The 17,238-nt window shown below is 33.1% G+C and overlaps 2 protein-coding genes and 3 long non-coding RNA genes across 5 annotated transcripts in view; 4 read left to right on the top strand and 1 right to left on the bottom strand.

The window, feature by feature from the left end:
* The window catches only part of LOC110266444, a 27,745-nt gene extending 21,931 nt beyond the window's left edge, over positions 1-5,814 (top strand). The window contains exon 3 of the long non-coding RNA XR_002353846.1: positions 5,804-5,814. This is a non-coding gene — a long non-coding RNA (uncharacterized LOC110266444). The remainder of the gene's footprint in view (positions 1-5,803) is intronic.
* On the bottom strand, positions 1,300-2,437 carry LOC107616975. Its single transcript, XR_001614734.2, has 2 exons — positions 2,214-2,437; positions 1,300-1,776 (listed from the first exon to the last, which is right to left on the bottom strand). It is a non-coding gene; the product is annotated as an uncharacterized LOC107616975 (long non-coding RNA).
* LOC107616630 lies at positions 4,335-5,110 on the top strand. The gene is made up of 2 exons (XR_001614580.2): positions 4,335-4,929; positions 5,011-5,110. It is a non-coding gene; the product is annotated as an uncharacterized LOC107616630 (long non-coding RNA).
* Positions 7,330-8,331, top strand: LOC107616132 (agamous-like MADS-box protein AGL62). The gene has a single exon (XM_016318131.2). It carries the CDS (start codon positions 7,496-7,498, stop codon positions 8,279-8,281), a length of 786 nt encoding a protein of 261 aa, XP_016173617.1. The 5' UTR covers positions 7,330-7,495; the 3' UTR covers positions 8,282-8,331.
* LOC107616133 (agamous-like MADS-box protein AGL62) lies at positions 16,007-17,222 on the top strand. The gene has a single exon (XM_016318132.2). The coding sequence runs from the start codon at positions 16,262-16,264 to the stop codon at positions 16,961-16,963; it is 702 nt and encodes a 233-aa protein (XP_016173618.1). The 5' UTR covers positions 16,007-16,261; the 3' UTR covers positions 16,964-17,222.

Raw genomic sequence — 17,238 nt, 5'->3', positions numbered from 1 at the left:
ATATATTATGGGTACATTAAAATTAGTTATCAAAATCAGTTATCAGTATAAAAATATATATTAGAATATAAATACACATTGAAAATAAATTAAACTATATATATATACACACAAATACATTGGTGACTATTTTTAGTGGTTGATTCTAATGTACAAATAATATTTTTCAATAAAAGAAAATGGAAGAGTGTGCTATAACAAATAACATCTATTGTGTGAAGTGAATCACATAGATATATCTGCATGGTAACAAAGGTGATATGAATGAGGTGAGACTATGAAATTAGAAGGGTTAAGTATTTTTTTATTCATATTTTGGGTCAAAATTAAAATCGTTTTCAACCTTTCTTTCTTATTAAAATCATCCTTAACGTTACAAAATATTATAAATTCATCTTTTTGTCCATGAACAACATTTTTCAAACCATTTTACCCTTAAACAAAAAAAAAAAAAAACCTTTTCCTCACTACTAACCCTTTGTATCATCATCACCATCGCTATACATCTCCCTCTCTCTCACCACCAACCCCACCCCCACTATCCTTTTTTTTTTGTCGTGGATTAAGGTTGACACAAGCCCAACCCGAAGAAGCTGTCCGAGATGCACCCGACCCGAATGACGCGTTCTCTCTCACTGTGATGCCGTTTGAAGCTCTAGCATTAGTCACTGCTCTCTACTCTTTTATTTTGCTACTTGAATCTCCATCATTTTTTGTCTTTACAACTTCCACCCCTTTCGCAAAAGGCAATGATGCTGTGTCATAGAACCTTCTTTGCCCGATTTCGACGGATCAAGTTGGATCTCTCTCAGCCAAAGTTTTGAAAACCGGACCGGTCATTAAACTGCTCTAGTTATTGGTTCACTGGTCTAACCGGTCTAACTGGTAGTTCAACCGAAAAAACCGTTTTAGAATAGAATAATAAATAAATTATAAATAAACATCCTAAAATATAATTATAGTCTAATATAAATTTTAAAATATCTTCGAAATTTAAAACACTACATAAAATATCATCAACCAAATACATATGATCTTATCAAAATCCAAACTCAAAAGTTAAATAGTAAAAAAATATATCTAAACACATAACATAATGTGAAGAGACAACACAATGGTCTGTTCAAGCTTGCATAACTTCCTGAAAAGTAGTACCTTTTCATGGATCTAAACACATACACAAACACAAATAATTATTAATTCAATTTAACAACACTACCCAATTATTTTCTATAACTTAGTCCATATTTTTCAGTTGTTTTGAGAACAACCCTTTTTGTGTAACCTCCAATTATCACGTAAAAGAATCTTTGCCCATATGATATATAAAAGTTCAAGAGTTCCAAATCAACAACAATAAATACCTTAACATTCCCACATATCCAAATCAAAATAACAAGACACAACCCAAAGATTTAGTTGGTAAGAACACAGTCACAAAATGAAGATGTTGAAATTCAAGTTTCTTCAGACTCTTCAGTTGATTTTCTGTGCCAAACACACCATAGCAGAAACAACATAGAACAATCCAAAAAAATATACATAGTCCACATGGAGAAGTCCACCATGCCAGCAACTTTCAATGATCACCACAATTGGTTTGAATCATCATTGCAATCAGTATCAGAATCAGCAGAGATGTTATACACCTACAAGCATGTAGTCCATGGCTTCTCAACAAGGCTAACTAACTAAGAAGCCGAGGTGCTCTCGAAGCAACCAGGAATCCTTTCGCTCATGCTGGCAAGATTGAAAATTATCACGTCTGAGCAATTGCTAGCAAGATTTTCACCAATAAAATTTCAAAATCAGCAACAAATAATCAACAAAAACCCAATCAAAAACCATAATTGAAATCAACAAGGCAACACTGCACTAACAGCAGCTCTTAAAGGATACACACAATCAAAAACACCATTATCAATAGCACAACAGACTGAACAGAGCCAGGAATCAAGAATAATCAGCAACAAAATTAAAAAACAGCAACAAATAATCACCCTAAATATGAAATGAATAAATCTATCAAAAAAAAATTCAAACACAGCATACTCATAAATTAAAAAATAGCAGCAGAGTAACAAATCCATTTTAACCAATAATTTCAACAACACAAAATCAATGATTATATTTCCATTCACATTCAGAAATCAGTCTCACTAAACAGAGCATGAAAGGAAGAACTGAAAAACCCTATAAGCAGTGACACTAACCTTTGACGGAGAGCAGGACGACGAAGAGACAACGGCGAGCGGCGAAACGAACCACAGACGACTAACCACACGACGGCGAGCAGCTTGAATCCTCAAACAGAGAAGCCACGGGAGATGGGGACGACGTGCCGAGCTAGAAGAGGATGAGTTCGGTACAGGGGGAAGGAGGAAGGAGTGGAGGCGCCGACAACTACGGACGGCGCGGCAGAACCATTGAAGAAGCTAGGGTTTTGAACGTGCTATTCTGAGTGAGTGAGGTGAATCGCGAAGGAGGGGTGTTGGGGGAAGGGTAGGTGGGTAACGCGTTGGGAGGGTTTCTTTTTTTTTTAAGCAAAACCCAAAACGACGCTGTTTATAAAGAACCGGTCGGTTTCCGATCCGGTTCAACCGTTCGATTTTCGACCGATTCAACGGTTTTCAGACGATTTTCAATTTGACGGTTTTAGACACCAAACCGGACCATTTTCGTCGCCAGTTCTCGGTTGGACCAGTTGAACCGGCCAGTCCAGTCCGGTTTTCAGAACCTTGCTCTCAGCAGAACCAGATCGATCATCCACGGGAGACAGCAACTTTGACAACATCATCAATGGCAGAAGTCAGTTAATTTTTTTTTGCCACTAGATCCTCCTCGACCCGCATTTCCTCATTTGATTCGAAATTGCTCGTTCATCTTTGATTGCCATCTTCCTTCTCAAGTATGTGATGTGCTACTCATTCCTGATAACTTTGAGAAAAACAAATAAATGAGAGTAGAAAAACAAAAGATTAATTTACAGATATTAGTGGGGTTTTACTTCTAGCAATTGAGAACATCAGGAGCTAAGAGATCGATCTAGAAGGTTGAAAATAATGTGGATGTGGCCTTGACAGTGGCGATCGTAGACAGTGGTGTAGTGGAGGAGAGAAGGGTCATGGTGGGCGGTGAGAATGGTCACCGTGGTGAACGGCAGTGAAGAGGCCATGCTCGTGGTTGTCTTCTCTGCAATATGAGAGAGAAAGAGAAAGGGTGTGTGTAGCGATTATGATGGTGATGCAGGGGTTAGTGGTGAGGGTTTTTTTTTTTAAATTTTTGTTTAAGGGCAAAATGGTCCGAAAAATATTATTCATGAATAAAAGGATGATTTTACAAGGTTTTGTAATGTTGAGAATGATTTTAATAAAAAAAAGATGGGAGACAATTTTGATTTTGACCCAAAACTTAAAAACGAAAAAAGTACTTAACCCAAATTAAAATGATATGAATGGTTAATATGGTAAAATTATTTGGGAGAGAATTAAAACAAGATAAACACAACTTTTAGAATGCTCAATAATATATAAGTAGAAATTTATTTATGTTTTGTCATGTAATTTTAATTTATTTATTTGAGGGTCTATTATTATGTCTTAATTGTTACTTTTTTAAAATATTTTAGTATGATGTATATTTTATTTAATTTGTGTTTATTTTTAATAATATTATTAAAAGAGATAATTCGCAAATTGAATTCTCTCTCCCCGACTTTATATCTATAACAACTGTTTAAAAAATAATTCAAATTAGGAGGTCACTTACATAAAGACACAAAAAATGTCTTTTTTTAAAGACATTCATACGTGGCATAATATGATTGGACATTTTTATTAAACCGGTTAATAAGCTATTTTTTAATAATTCAAAATAAAATCGGTTTATTAGAGAAAAATAATAAACCTAATTATCCGTATTATAATTATTAGATTCGGTTTATTCGATCAATTTACACAATATAAACTGAATTATATTTGAATTTTTTATAAAAAGACAAATATATCCTTAATTTTTTATTTTACAAATATTTAAATCTTTAATAATTTAAAAATACAATTAAATCCCTATTAAAAAAAATTCTAACCCTAACCCCTTATCCTGCCCAAGCCCAAATTCAAGCCTAAAGGTGAAATGGTGAAATAATTTGCAACCCCCTGAGATTCTCCCAAACTCACTCGATCATGCTCAAACCTGGAAAGAAGGGATGTTCTCGGTAATACAATTCATCAATTCCCAGATTCAAAGTCGCAATCTTTGGAGAATTTACAGGAACTTACAGCAGGTAAAGTGGCTGCTAATCTTGAAAGCCCCAGGTCTGTGATGACTGCATTTTTTGTAGCTTATGCATATTAAAAGTTACTTTTATTTTGATTTACCAAACATAGCTAATACAAATCTTGAAAAGTTGAATTTTTATCAAATGGGGCCATAACTGACTCATCTAGACATCTACTGGACAAGACTTGGTTGTTATAGTTTATTCATAGATTTTCTTTTTCCTGTGTTGTTTTTTTCCCTATATTTGAAGGCTTTTGAGTGTGGTTTATTATGATCTTTGCTTCATGCTTTCTTTAATTATTTACTTTTTTATGCTTCAACTGCGTTTTGAATAAGTGGTCCCTGAGTAAAATCTTTTGGACAGCCTTGTACTCCCTACAAAGTTAAAATTTGGAGTCCGCACTGCGGAACATTCCCTAACTTATACAGAGATTTCGTGCAGGAAGAGGCGAAACACCAAGAACCAAAGGACAAAGTGGCAGCGATGGCGATGGTGAGGAGGCAAAGGATGTTGGAATGCGAAAAGGAAAACATGGAGAAGAAGCCCTTCATGGACATACAAACTGAGACCAAGAGATTCAGGCAAACAACACTTGATTTGATTTTCATTTTTAGCATTCAGCAACAATCGTTACAAATCAGTAACAAGTAATCCCTAATCACACTAAACGTGAAATCAATAAAGCTAAACAAAAATTTCAGTAATGATTTGATTTCTATTTTTAGCAGCAGCAAGAAAATTTCAACAAAAGCTTCAGGAATTAAAAAAAGAGCAACAGCACAAAATCAATTATTTGATTTTCCATTAACCCAGTCACAGTTTCACATTAAAAAATCAACAACAGGGCATAAAAGGAAGAGAAGAACCGAAGTAAAGGCAGTGCCGCTAACCTTCGACGACGACATGGACAGTGCCCGGCGAGACGACAGCGAGTGGCGACATAGCGGCGAGCTGCTCCAAGTTCGAGAGAATCCAGGGAGGACGGGGACAGGGGGAAGGAGGACGCCGAACTACGAGAGAGGAAGCAGAGGCGCCGACAGCACGGACGGCGGCGGCACCGCGGCAGAACGGTTGCAGGGAGAACTTAGGGTTTTGGTAGGGTGAATTTGGAAGGTGCTATGGGTTCATACTTCAGGTGATAGTGATATATGATTCACGTATTGGGGAAATGGGTGGGTGCTAGGGGAAATGGGTGGGTGTTACTTGTTAGGGGGAAGGGGTGGGTTTGGAAAGTGGATCAGACCATTTTTTAAGTCGGTTTTTGATTGAACCGGTTAGACCGGTCGGTCTGACCGGATTTTAGAATATTAAAATTGGTTTTATTTTGGTTAATTAAAAAATTTTAAAAAAATTGGTTCACTAAAAACGTCCAATAATATGACGACACGTAGGCGTCTTTATAAAAAGACATTTTCTACAACTTTATGGGAGCATCCCCCTTCAAATTATTGTTTATTTTCTGTAATTATTCTCATTAAAATCACTTACAGAAGTTAAATTGGCGGCGATGCAACACGACAGTTGCAAGATGATATTCTTCCAATCTTAATTGTTTTTCAGGCCAATTTTTTTTATATTGATTTAACATTGGTGAATCACTCAAATATTAGATAATTTAGTTTTAATAAATTTATGGAGATGTTTGTGACATAAATAATTTTGAGAGCGTATTGTAGGAGTAGAAAAATTCTTTTTATTCATAAAAGTACAATTCACATGGAGCGTATTATAAAAAAAAAAATTATTCGTAAAAAGTACAATTTACAGAAGTATATTGTCAATCCGATAAACAGTTTTTTATTCAATATGTTCGTGTTTCACGCCATTTTATAATATCAAAATAGAAAAGTATTAGGTATTAAGAGTGAATATGTCAAATTTTGACAACTCAATTAATAATTAATAATTTTAAATTATTTTAATAAATTTGAATTTTGAAAAATGACATTAATAAAAAATTTGAATAATAAAGATTGTGTTGAGTAATTGTCCACAAAATTATTGTGATCAGCGTCCGTTTAGACATATTCTTTCTCGCCAATAGCGTCACTTCGCTGCCGCTGTAGCGCGCTCCCATCACAGTTGCACAACCATCATGTCACTGGCTCCTTGGTGTGCAGCCGTTTGACTCCGGCAAAAGTTTTTATCGTATGAGTTGCGATGCGCTGGCGTTCCAGCCGCAATAATCGCTGCGTTGCCGTTTCGTGACGGTGAAACCTGTTATCGCAAAAACTCGTGCGTGTTCCATCACCCGACTGCCATCAAACGCGTATCCCTCGATGTCGTCCCGAAACCGCGAACAAAAATCCTGCATCCTCCGACGACTTCGTCGATGGAACGTATATTTAGAGAAGAAGGAATGAATGCATCATTTATTAGAGGTATCTTTTTATGCATGTGTCTTTAAGAAGTGTCTTTTTATACATGTGCCTCCTAATGGAGATATCTTTTGTGAATGTGTCTTCGGGAAGGAACAGCTGTGGGAGTTGGAGATGAGGCTGGACTTAAACGGTAAAAGATAGGATTTATTATGTTTACTAATGGTAACCAAGAATGAATTATGTTTGCCATGGATGATTCGACATGTTATTTTTTTTAAAATGACTTCTGAAATCCAACCCAATAGAAATTAGCAGGAGTTGTCAAAATTCCTCTTATTTGAAAAAAAAAAATTTCATTTGAAACGTGGATTAAGATTTCAAAAAAATTACATGATGATAACAAAAAACATCTATTATAGTTAAAATATAATAAAGTAAATACAATAATAGAACAAAATAAAATGTTAACTAATTGTTAGTAAAAATTAATTTTATAGTAAAATTAGTGTAAAAAGATGAAAATTGTTCATATCAAATTTCTGAATTTGCCTGTTAAATATTTTATCCCAAACTGTTGAATAGGCTAAGCTAGAATATGAAGTGCACACAATCCTACTTTTTCCCTTTACATTAACTCCCTACTATATACGCCACACAATTGAGATTTTCAGAATCTCTTAATTCAGAAGTAATTTTAATGCTAACTCTAAAGGCGTCCTACCTTTTGCCAACTGTGTGTTATCAAATGGAAGGATATCTATGCAAAAACACCTATAAATTAAAGCCCTCACCCTCATTTATAATTATCTTATTACATACATTGCCAAATACACTTAATTAGTCATATATCATTTTTTTTTCTTCTCTAGTAAGCTAGATCATTCTCTTGACCATGTCTACTGCTAGGAAAAGCCGTGGTCGCCAAAAGATTGAGATGAAAAAGATGAGCAATGAGAGCAACCTCCAAGTCACATTTTCCAAGCGCCGTGGTGGATTGTTTAACAAAGCTAGTGAACTTTGCACTCTCTGTGGTGCTGAAGTGGCAATCATCGTGTTTTCCCCAGGACAGAAGGTCTTCTCCTTTGGCCACCCAAGCGTTCAAACAATCATAGATCGTTACCTCATGCATGCGTCGATGCATAACTCATCAGGCACCATGCAGTTCATCGAGGCCCAGCGAAGTGCTAGTGTGTGTGAGCTGAACGAGCAGCTCACACGAATTAGCAACCAGCTGGACGTCGAAAAAAAACGTAGCAACGAACTGAGCCGCCTTCAAAAAACTGTCATGACACAGTTTTGGTGGGCTTTGTCCATTGAAAATATGGACAAGACCCAACTTAACCAACTGAAGGCGGCTTTAGAAAAACTCAAGAAGAGTGTTATGTACTATGCTGAAAAGCTCCATATTCAAGGCATTGTTGCTAACCCTCCTCAGCCACTCCTTGGTTTGCCATCTTCAAGTGATGTGGTGCATCATCACCAACCTCCTTTCCCACCACCAACAACTCATCATGTGCCTCAACTTTTCGCTTCCCATATTCGTCAACCTCTGATGCTTAACGGCGAGAACCGTTTGATGCATAATCCCATGTTTGCTGATTGGAGCATGTTGCACCAACATGGTTTTAACATCAACACTGGTATGGGAGGGTTTGGAAATATGGGTGGATTGTTTTGAATTTCTATTATTCATAAAAATAAATATTATAAGTACTACTTTTACTTATATTTTTTTTGTATACCTTCTTTTTTTGTATTAAAAGTGATTAGTATAAAACTTATCCTTTATAATATGAATAGAAGATATACAAAAAAGATATATACAAAAAAGTGATACAAATATCATTTCTTTGTTCTAGTTTATGTTAATTTTTTTAGCTTATGTAGAAAATAAGTCTAATTAGTTTCATGTTTGTTACATGAATATAGGACCTATTATTAGGGTTTATGATTCATCTCATCTTAGCAAGCTAGCTAGCTAATTGGTCTTGAACCATATATCTTCATGTATTGTTGATTGTGGCTATCATTTCTATTTTAATTTTCAGTTGCGATATTGTTGCTCTATATGTATATTATTCTTGTTCTGGTTAAAAACTTAAAATAAAGGTCATCTTTTATTAATGTTTTCCATATCCTTTAAATTTGCAATAAGTTTTAAGTCCATCAAAAGTCCTCAATATGATGAGAGAATTGGAAAATAAGAGTTTTGTGGAATTGATGAAATATTTAAAATTTTTTAGTTTCAAATGATAAAACTCATAAATAAATTTAAATTACCAAATTACCATTAAAAAGTAACCCTTCAATTGGGGAAATAAGATAAATTAGATAAAATCATATTATAACCCCTCAATTTGACAGACTTAAAAAGTTTTTTTTTTTTTTTAAATTACTATACACAATACTCGCACACAGTATATTAAAAGCACTTTTTCAACCGCTAAAGATCGGAGTTGGTGTGATTTTTTAGGAGGCAAACATATTTTATCACTAACCAATTCAGTTTCAATACCTTTTTTATGGGGGCTACATATCATATGGGCTTCAACTGGGGAATAGAGAAGGGCGGGGGATCAGTGGCGGAGTAGGAAGGGGTGCGAGTGAATGAAGTTGGATTGATTTAATGGTTAATTTATTAGTTTGTTTAAGCGAGCATTGAAAATTTAAACTCTTTTTAAATAGAATTCTAATTTGCAATAGATTAATTTTTATCTTACCGCTGAACTAAGGAATACCTTAAAAAAAAAAAAAAAACTAATGTGAGTCCTGACCTTCCAGTATTTTCAAACTTGATTATATATTATATGATATCTTAGTATTTGACAATGTATATTACATCATNNNTATGCGAAAAAACTTTGATATAAAAGAGTTTTTTAAAATTAATTCAGTTATGAATGATATTAAAATATGAAATTCTTATTTTTTTGGTAAAACTTTCGATTTTAATATGATACTTGAAAGTTTTTAATTAAAAATAATAAAAAGCCAATATCACTAAATATATAACACAATATTTAAGTTATACAGTTTTATATTTTTGATCCTTCATAAGGTTTTTGGATTTGCCACTAAATCCAATGAAATATATAGCACTAAAAACTTGATTAAAGAATCATACCAAAAAAAGGACAACCACAAGTCCTAAATTAAATTAATCAATTTTTATCGACCACATATATATATATATATATAATTTAATAAATATTAAACTACTCTTCCATCTTAATCTATGACAACAATAAAAAAATCTCGTGACCTACAAATTTAACCTAATAGAATATATAAATTTAGTTATAATTTTAATATTTATTATCTTATCTTATCTTATCTTTATCTTATATGTATTTGTTCTTATCTTATCTTTATTTGTTTTTATCTTTCATAAGCCAATGCTCTATAGATATTTAGTTTTACCTTCATAATTTATAATTTAATTCATTTGAATCAATCAATATACAATAAAAGTTCTTTTCTTTTCTTTTCTTATTCTTTCATAGTTTTATCATGGTATCAGAGTATTGGTATCCTTCTTGAAGATGTGACATAAGCTATCATCTTTCCGGTGAGACATTACCCTGCTTCTTTTTCAACCTCCTCCCACAATGAATAATTCAATCAATCAACAATCAATAAAAATTTCTTCATCTTTTCTTTTCTTTTCCTATTCTTTTTTTTTCCTATTCTTTTCTTTTCTTTTCTTTTCATCCTTTAGCTTGAACTTTTTGTCGAACCAAGTGACAATCAACTTCTAGATGTTTGGTTCGTTCATGAAAAACTGGACTAGCAGTAATATGAAGATCATTCTTATTATCACAATATAAAACTGGTGGGTGGATAGGAGAGATACGTAAAAATTGTAACATATTTAGTATCCATTGAAGTTCACAAGATGTGTTGGTAAGCGCACGATATTCTATTTCAGTAGATGAGCGGGCAACGGTGGTTTATTTCTTGGTCTTCCAAGAGACTAGAAAACTGTTTAAGAAGAAACAATAGCCTTTTAAAGATCGCTGAGTGTCAGGACATCCGGCTCAATCAGAGTCACTGAAGCCGAGAAGCTAAATTTCTGATTCTCTTAAAAAAAAGGCCTTTGCCAGGGTTACTTTTCAGATATCGTAACACATGCTTAACAACTTGAAGATGAGATTCAGTAGGGGATGCTATCAATTGATTTAATTGTTGAGTGGCATACATGATGTCTGATCGAGTAATTGTGAGAGAGATAAGACGCCTAACCAAACAGCGATATACAAAAGGGTCAGATAGCAGGGGATTTTTGTCTTGATATAGTCTTGTGGTACTATCCATTGGAACAGAGGCATGTTTAGCACCTAACAAACTAGAATCCTCCAAAAGATCAAGACAATATTTTCTCTGAGATAAACAAATTTTCTTCGTTGATTGAGTAACCTCAATACCCAAAAAATATTTTAATGGATCCAAGTCTTTAATTCGAAAGTGTTGATGCAAAATAGATTTAATGGCAGCAAATTCAGAAATGGAATTACCAGTGAGAATAATATCGTCAACATAGACTAGAAGGATAGAAATTTGAGTACCAGTAAATTTAACAAATAGAATATAATCAAATAAGGTCTGTTGATATCCATGAGATAGCAAAAGATGAGAAAATTTGTCATACCACATACGACTAAATTGTCGTAAACCATATAGTGACTTTAGCAGCTTGCAGCATTGATTCGGTCGAGGAGATGTAAATCCGGGTGGCAGAGTCATATAAACATGCTCACAAAGATCCCCATATAAGAAAGCGTTATTGACATCCAACTGATATATGCGCCAATGCTTCATAAAGGCCAATGCCAAAACTAATCTGATGGTGGCAAGCTTGACAATAGGAGAAAATGTTTCCAAGAAATCAACACCTTCAGTCTGAGTGAACTCTTTAGCCACAAGGCGTGCTTTATATCAATCAACTGAACCATCATGCCTGCATTTGACGCGATAGACCCATTTACAGCCAACCGGCTTAACGCCTGCAGGGCAATCAACTAGACGCCAAGTTTTGTTTAACTCAAGAGCATCCAACTCATCTTTCATAGCACTACGCCAATTAGAGTCTTGATTGGCATCCTTAAAAGACTTTGACTCAACATTAGAATGTAGAGATAAAAGAAACTTATGATGAGAAGATGAAAGAGAAGAAAAAGACATAACTGAAGATAGAGGATAATGACACTTTCATGGCACTTTCTTCTAATAAAAAAACTCGTCATTCAAACCAACTTGGACTTTTGTCAAGTTCAACTACTCATTATCTTTGTTCTTTCCGTACTTTTTCTATTGTTAACAATTTTTCAAATCAAGATTCATTCTTGAATACTTGGATCATTGATTTTGGTGCCACAGATCACATTGTATCAAATTTATCTTGGTTCATTTCTTATACACAAATTTCTCCTATTATTGTTCATTTACCAAATGATTCTCAAATGACTGTTTCTTATAAAGGTATTGTTCAATTTTCACGATCGTTAGTTTTTTATGATGTTCTTTATTTATCTCATTTCAACTTTAATATTATCTCCATCTCAAAAATTACTTCAGCACTCGAATGTGAACTCACTTTTTCATATTCTTCTTGCACTCTACAAAGCAATAATTTGGGGACGATTGATTTGGGTAGAATGAGAGAGGGATTATATCTCCTTGAACTCAATTTCGGTAAAAATCTATCCACTACACAATCCATAAATTCTATCCAATCCCAACCCATTACACCTTCAAATATATGTCATTTTCGTTTAGGACACCTTTCTGGACAAAAACTTAATCATTTACATAAACATTTTCCTTTTATCTCTATGCATCATGATGAGGTTTGTGATAGGTGTCATCTTTCTAAACAAAAGAAACTTTCTTTTTCTCAAAGTTTTAACAAAGTCAATGTAAATTTTGATTTATTACATTTTGATATTTGGGGTCCGTTTCGACAAAATTCTATTCATAATCATAAATATTTTTTTACTATTGTTGATGATTTTAGCCGTTTTACATGGGTTATTTTATTAAAATCAAAAGGAGAAGTACAAAATCATGTTACAAATTTTATTACTTTAGTTGAAATACAATTCAACCCTAAAGTTAAAGCTATTCGTTCCGATAATGGACCATAATTCATTTTACATGACTTTTATGCTTCAAAGGGCATTATTCATCAACGTAATTGTGTTGAAGCTCCTCAACAAAATGAAAGGGTAGAACGCAAGTATCAACATATTTTAAATATAGCTCGTGCTCTTATATTTCAATCTAATTTACCATCATCTTTTTGGTCTTATGCTATTAAACATGCTATTTATTTACTTAACAGAGTTCCATCATCCGCAATTAATTTTAAAACACCATTTGAAATTTTATTTAATCATCCACCAAATTACCACGACCTTAAAATTTTTGGATGCTTATGTTTTGTTTCTACCCTAATGGCAAATAGATCAAAATTTGATCCAAGAGCTAAAAAGGTTGTGTTTATTAGTTTTCAACATGGTTTTTAAAGGATATATTGTTTATGTTTTAGAAGATAAAAGAATTGAGATTTCTAGGAATGTGATTTTTTATGAAATGATCTTGCCCTTAGTCACAAAAAATGTCTAATTTCATACACTCAACCCAGTGACGGACCCAAAAAATTTATATTGGAGGGGCAAAAATAATATACATTATTATCAAAAGATATATGAATTCAAATTTAAAAAAATAAAAATGCACATTAATTATTCGAATAAAAAAACAAAAATTACATATAATAAAATAGAACGAAAAATATTTTTAAAATATTTATTATTATTATTTTTAAAAATAAAAAATATATATTCTAAATTAGTAAATTGATCAATTAACTTTAGAAATTTATATGCAACATAGTTACATATAATAAAATAGAACAAAAGATAAACAAATAAATAATAAGGATCACTAAATTAAGAATAAAATGAAACATATAAATTCATGAAGAGAATAAAAAATTAGATTAATACTTAAATTATAATTGTTTGAATTAAAACTTGTAATTGAAAATATCAAAAAGAAAAACAATGAAATTGAAAGATACATAGAGTCATAGAGAGTAATATAAAAATAATAGAAAATTTAAAATTTACCTTTTGATGAAGAGAAAATGACCACTAGAAAAGGAACAGAAAAAGAAAGTTAAAAATAATTAAGAAGATGGTTTAAGAGAATAAAATAGTGGTGATGGTTGAAATTTGAGAATGGGAGAAGACTAAATTTGATTAGGTTAACTAATAATTAAAAAAATAAAAAAATAAAATAGGCTTGAGACTTTAAATAATTGGACTAAGTTTATTTGTAGTGAAGCCATTTAAAATTTAAAATGGAGGCATATATATAATATGTATATTTAAAAAAAAAAAAAAACTGAAATAAGAGGGGGGGCAAGTGCCCCCACATAATTCTACGTAGGTTAGTCCCTGACTCAACCCAACATTGCCAAACACGCCTTCTCAAAAATAAGATTCAGTTAGTCTTCCAGTTGGACCCTCACCCATATCCACTGACCCACTTCCATCAAATTCTTTCTCTTCTTCAACAACCCCTCTTTTTTTTATCGCGCTCTAGGCGCTCTCTTTCTAACCGCGCTCAACGCGCACTCTTTTATTGCACTCTATGCGCCCTCTGAAGACTACTCTTATTGCGCCATACGCACCCTCTGAAGATCTTATTGCGCTCTACGCGATTTTTTTTTGAAGATCGCTACTTGCTCTCTCTCCCTCAAGCACATCATCTTTTTTTATATAATTTTTTTTGCCGTTGGCAGCTCTAGCTCTGCCGCACGCATCTCCCTCTGCGTCACCACATCAAACGTGTCTTCTTCAACAATTTCATCGGAATTTATTCAAGCTGTGGATTATTGACATCTTCCATCCACTAGCTTGCGGGGGCATATTAAACTACACTTCCACCTTAGTCCATGACAACAATAAAGAAGTCTCGTGACTTACAAATTCAGCCCAACAAAATACATAAATTCAGTTACAATTTTAGACTTTATTATTTTATTTTATCTTATATTTATCTTGTATTTATTTATTCTTATCTTATCTTTATTTGTTTTTATCTTTCATAGACCAATGCTCTATATATATTTAATTTTACCTTCATAATTTATAATTCAATTCAATCAATCAACATACAATAAAAGTTCTTCATCTTTTCTTTTCTTATTCTTTCATAGTTTATCAATAAAACTAAAAATATTCAAAATATAAATCAATAAGAATTGGATTAATAGTCAAATTAGTGTCTAAAAGATAATTAATTCTTCAAATTTATTTTTGAAAAATTTTGTCAATCAAATTGGCATTCAAAAATTATAAATTAATTATTTTTGTCTTTCAGTCACTTATCAATTAATAGTTTTCGACAACAATTGATAATATGTAATGTTAACTCACATCATACATGACACATAACATGTCCAATTAAACGCTGGATAAATATATTTATAGAAATTTATCAATTTAGTGTTGTTAGATTATATTAAGATTATGCTTTATATAATTAAAAAATGAACTAAATTAATAAATTTTTATAAAAATATTTGTTCAACGTCCAATTAAACATGTTAGGTGTCATGTGTATTGTCAATTAATATGCCTCCACACAAGAAAAACATATTTGGTTAGCCAATTACTATTACAATCTTTTAAAGGATCGAGATAATTTCCATTTTTGCAAATAAATCAAACATTAAAAGGACCAATCATGTATAAAACATTGTGTTGATTGAAAAATAATTCCTATGAAAATATCTTATCAGAAAATGTCTTTTAGGAAATAATTTTATGTTGATGATATATGTTGAAAAACCAATATAATAAAAAAGTTTACGTGAGGCTACAAAATTTACTCGATAGTTACTATCCATTTTTATGTGGCGGTAACCTTAAAGACAAACCATTATAATTTATGAGAGTCCAACTAAGATTATGCTAAATAGCAATAAAGAAAATTAACGTAGAAAATGACAAATAGATCCCTGACCTTTTGTCCTGCAGACATTTTCGTCCCTGACCATTGAAAATACTTTTAAGTCCCTAACCTTCACAAAACTTGGACGGATCAGTCCTTCCGTCCAAATGCCTCCGTCAGGGACTGATCCGTCCAAATGCCTCTGTCAGGACTGATCCGTCCAGGTTTTGTGAAGATCAGAGATTTAAAAGTATTTTTCAATGATCAGGGACGAAAATATCCGCGAAACAAAAGGCCAGAGACCTATTTGTCATTTTCTCAAATTAACGCGTTGAGTGTAGTTTTTGATAAGCATTAAGAGTGCAGTTTTAAACCAGGAATTGAATGCGGTTAAGATATTGTAGAAGTAAAAATCCATTTTTCCTATGGCTACTAGTATTTCATCATTCAATCATGTATTAAGATCAAAGATTATGTAACTTGCTCGTTTTGGGGTGACAATAAAAATTCATAAAACAATAAAATGGAAAATTAATTGACTTTGTTTCTAAGAACCAAAGATGGACTATACATGTATATATATCTCTCTTGTTAGTTTCCACTCAAGGAACCCAAAAAGCCAAAGAGAAGTAGAATCATTTGGGTTTCTCTTTTCTCTTGTTCTTTCTCTCTTTGCTGTGTTCATAGCTTTTGAAGAATGTCTAAGAAAAAATCCAGCTTAGGTCGCCAAAAGATACCTATTGAGAAAATTCCAAAAAAGAGTCACTTACAAGTTACATTCTCTAAGAGGCGGTCAGGGCTATTCAAGAAAGCAAGTGAACTTTGCACACTTTGTGGGGTCGAGATAACGATCGTGGTTTTCTCTCCGGCCGATAAGGCCTTCTCCTTTGGCCATCCGGAGGTAGAGTCTATCATCGATCGTTATCTCGTCCTGAACCCGCCTCACGAGTCTATATCGAGTACTCAACAACTGGTTGAGGCGCATAGAAACGCTAATGTCCGTGATCTCAATATGCAACTTACACAACTGCTTAACCATTTGGAGATGGAGAAGAAGCGTGGGGAGGAGCTTGATCATGTGAGGAAAGCGAGGCAGAGGCAGTTTTGGTGGGAAAGCTCTACTGATGATCTTGGTTTTCATGAATTGATCCAACTAAAGGCATCAATTGAGGAGCTCAAGAAGAACTTGGCAAAACATGTTAGCAAAATCATCATGATGGACCAAACCAACATGGATTCACGAATTATTGGGGTTAATAGTAATAATGGATTACTTAATCGTTATGATCATGCATTTGATAGCAACAAATCTGATGCTGCTGCCTTCAATGTTGCTCCTACACTGCCTCCTCCTAATAACAATGCCTATTACATGGGTTTTCGTCATGGTTATCTTTGAAAATTCTGTTTCCAAAAATGAGTATATAGGAAGAATCATGATCTTGCATTTCATTGTTTTATTATTATTTGTTTGGTTTAGTTTGGGATCCGAAGAAGTGAATCATCAACTGGTACCTCACTGGTTGTTTGTTTAAGATTCCTATAAATTGCTTTCTTATTTGAAATAAAAGATGTATATATGTTCATTGTGGTTGAAATTATTAAATAATTTGTCCTTTGATGTCATGGACTACTTTGTCCCCAAGAATAAATTTCACTTTTTCTTGCTGTTAA

The sequence above is a fragment of the Arachis ipaensis genome, chromosome B09 (assembly GCF_000816755.2).
Source record: "Arachis ipaensis cultivar K30076 chromosome B09, Araip1.1, whole genome shotgun sequence".
Taxonomy (NCBI): Eukaryota; Viridiplantae; Streptophyta; class Magnoliopsida; order Fabales; family Fabaceae; genus Arachis; species Arachis ipaensis.
Note: the sequence above shows the minus strand (reverse complement) of the source record. Positions and strands in the feature narration are given on the sequence as shown.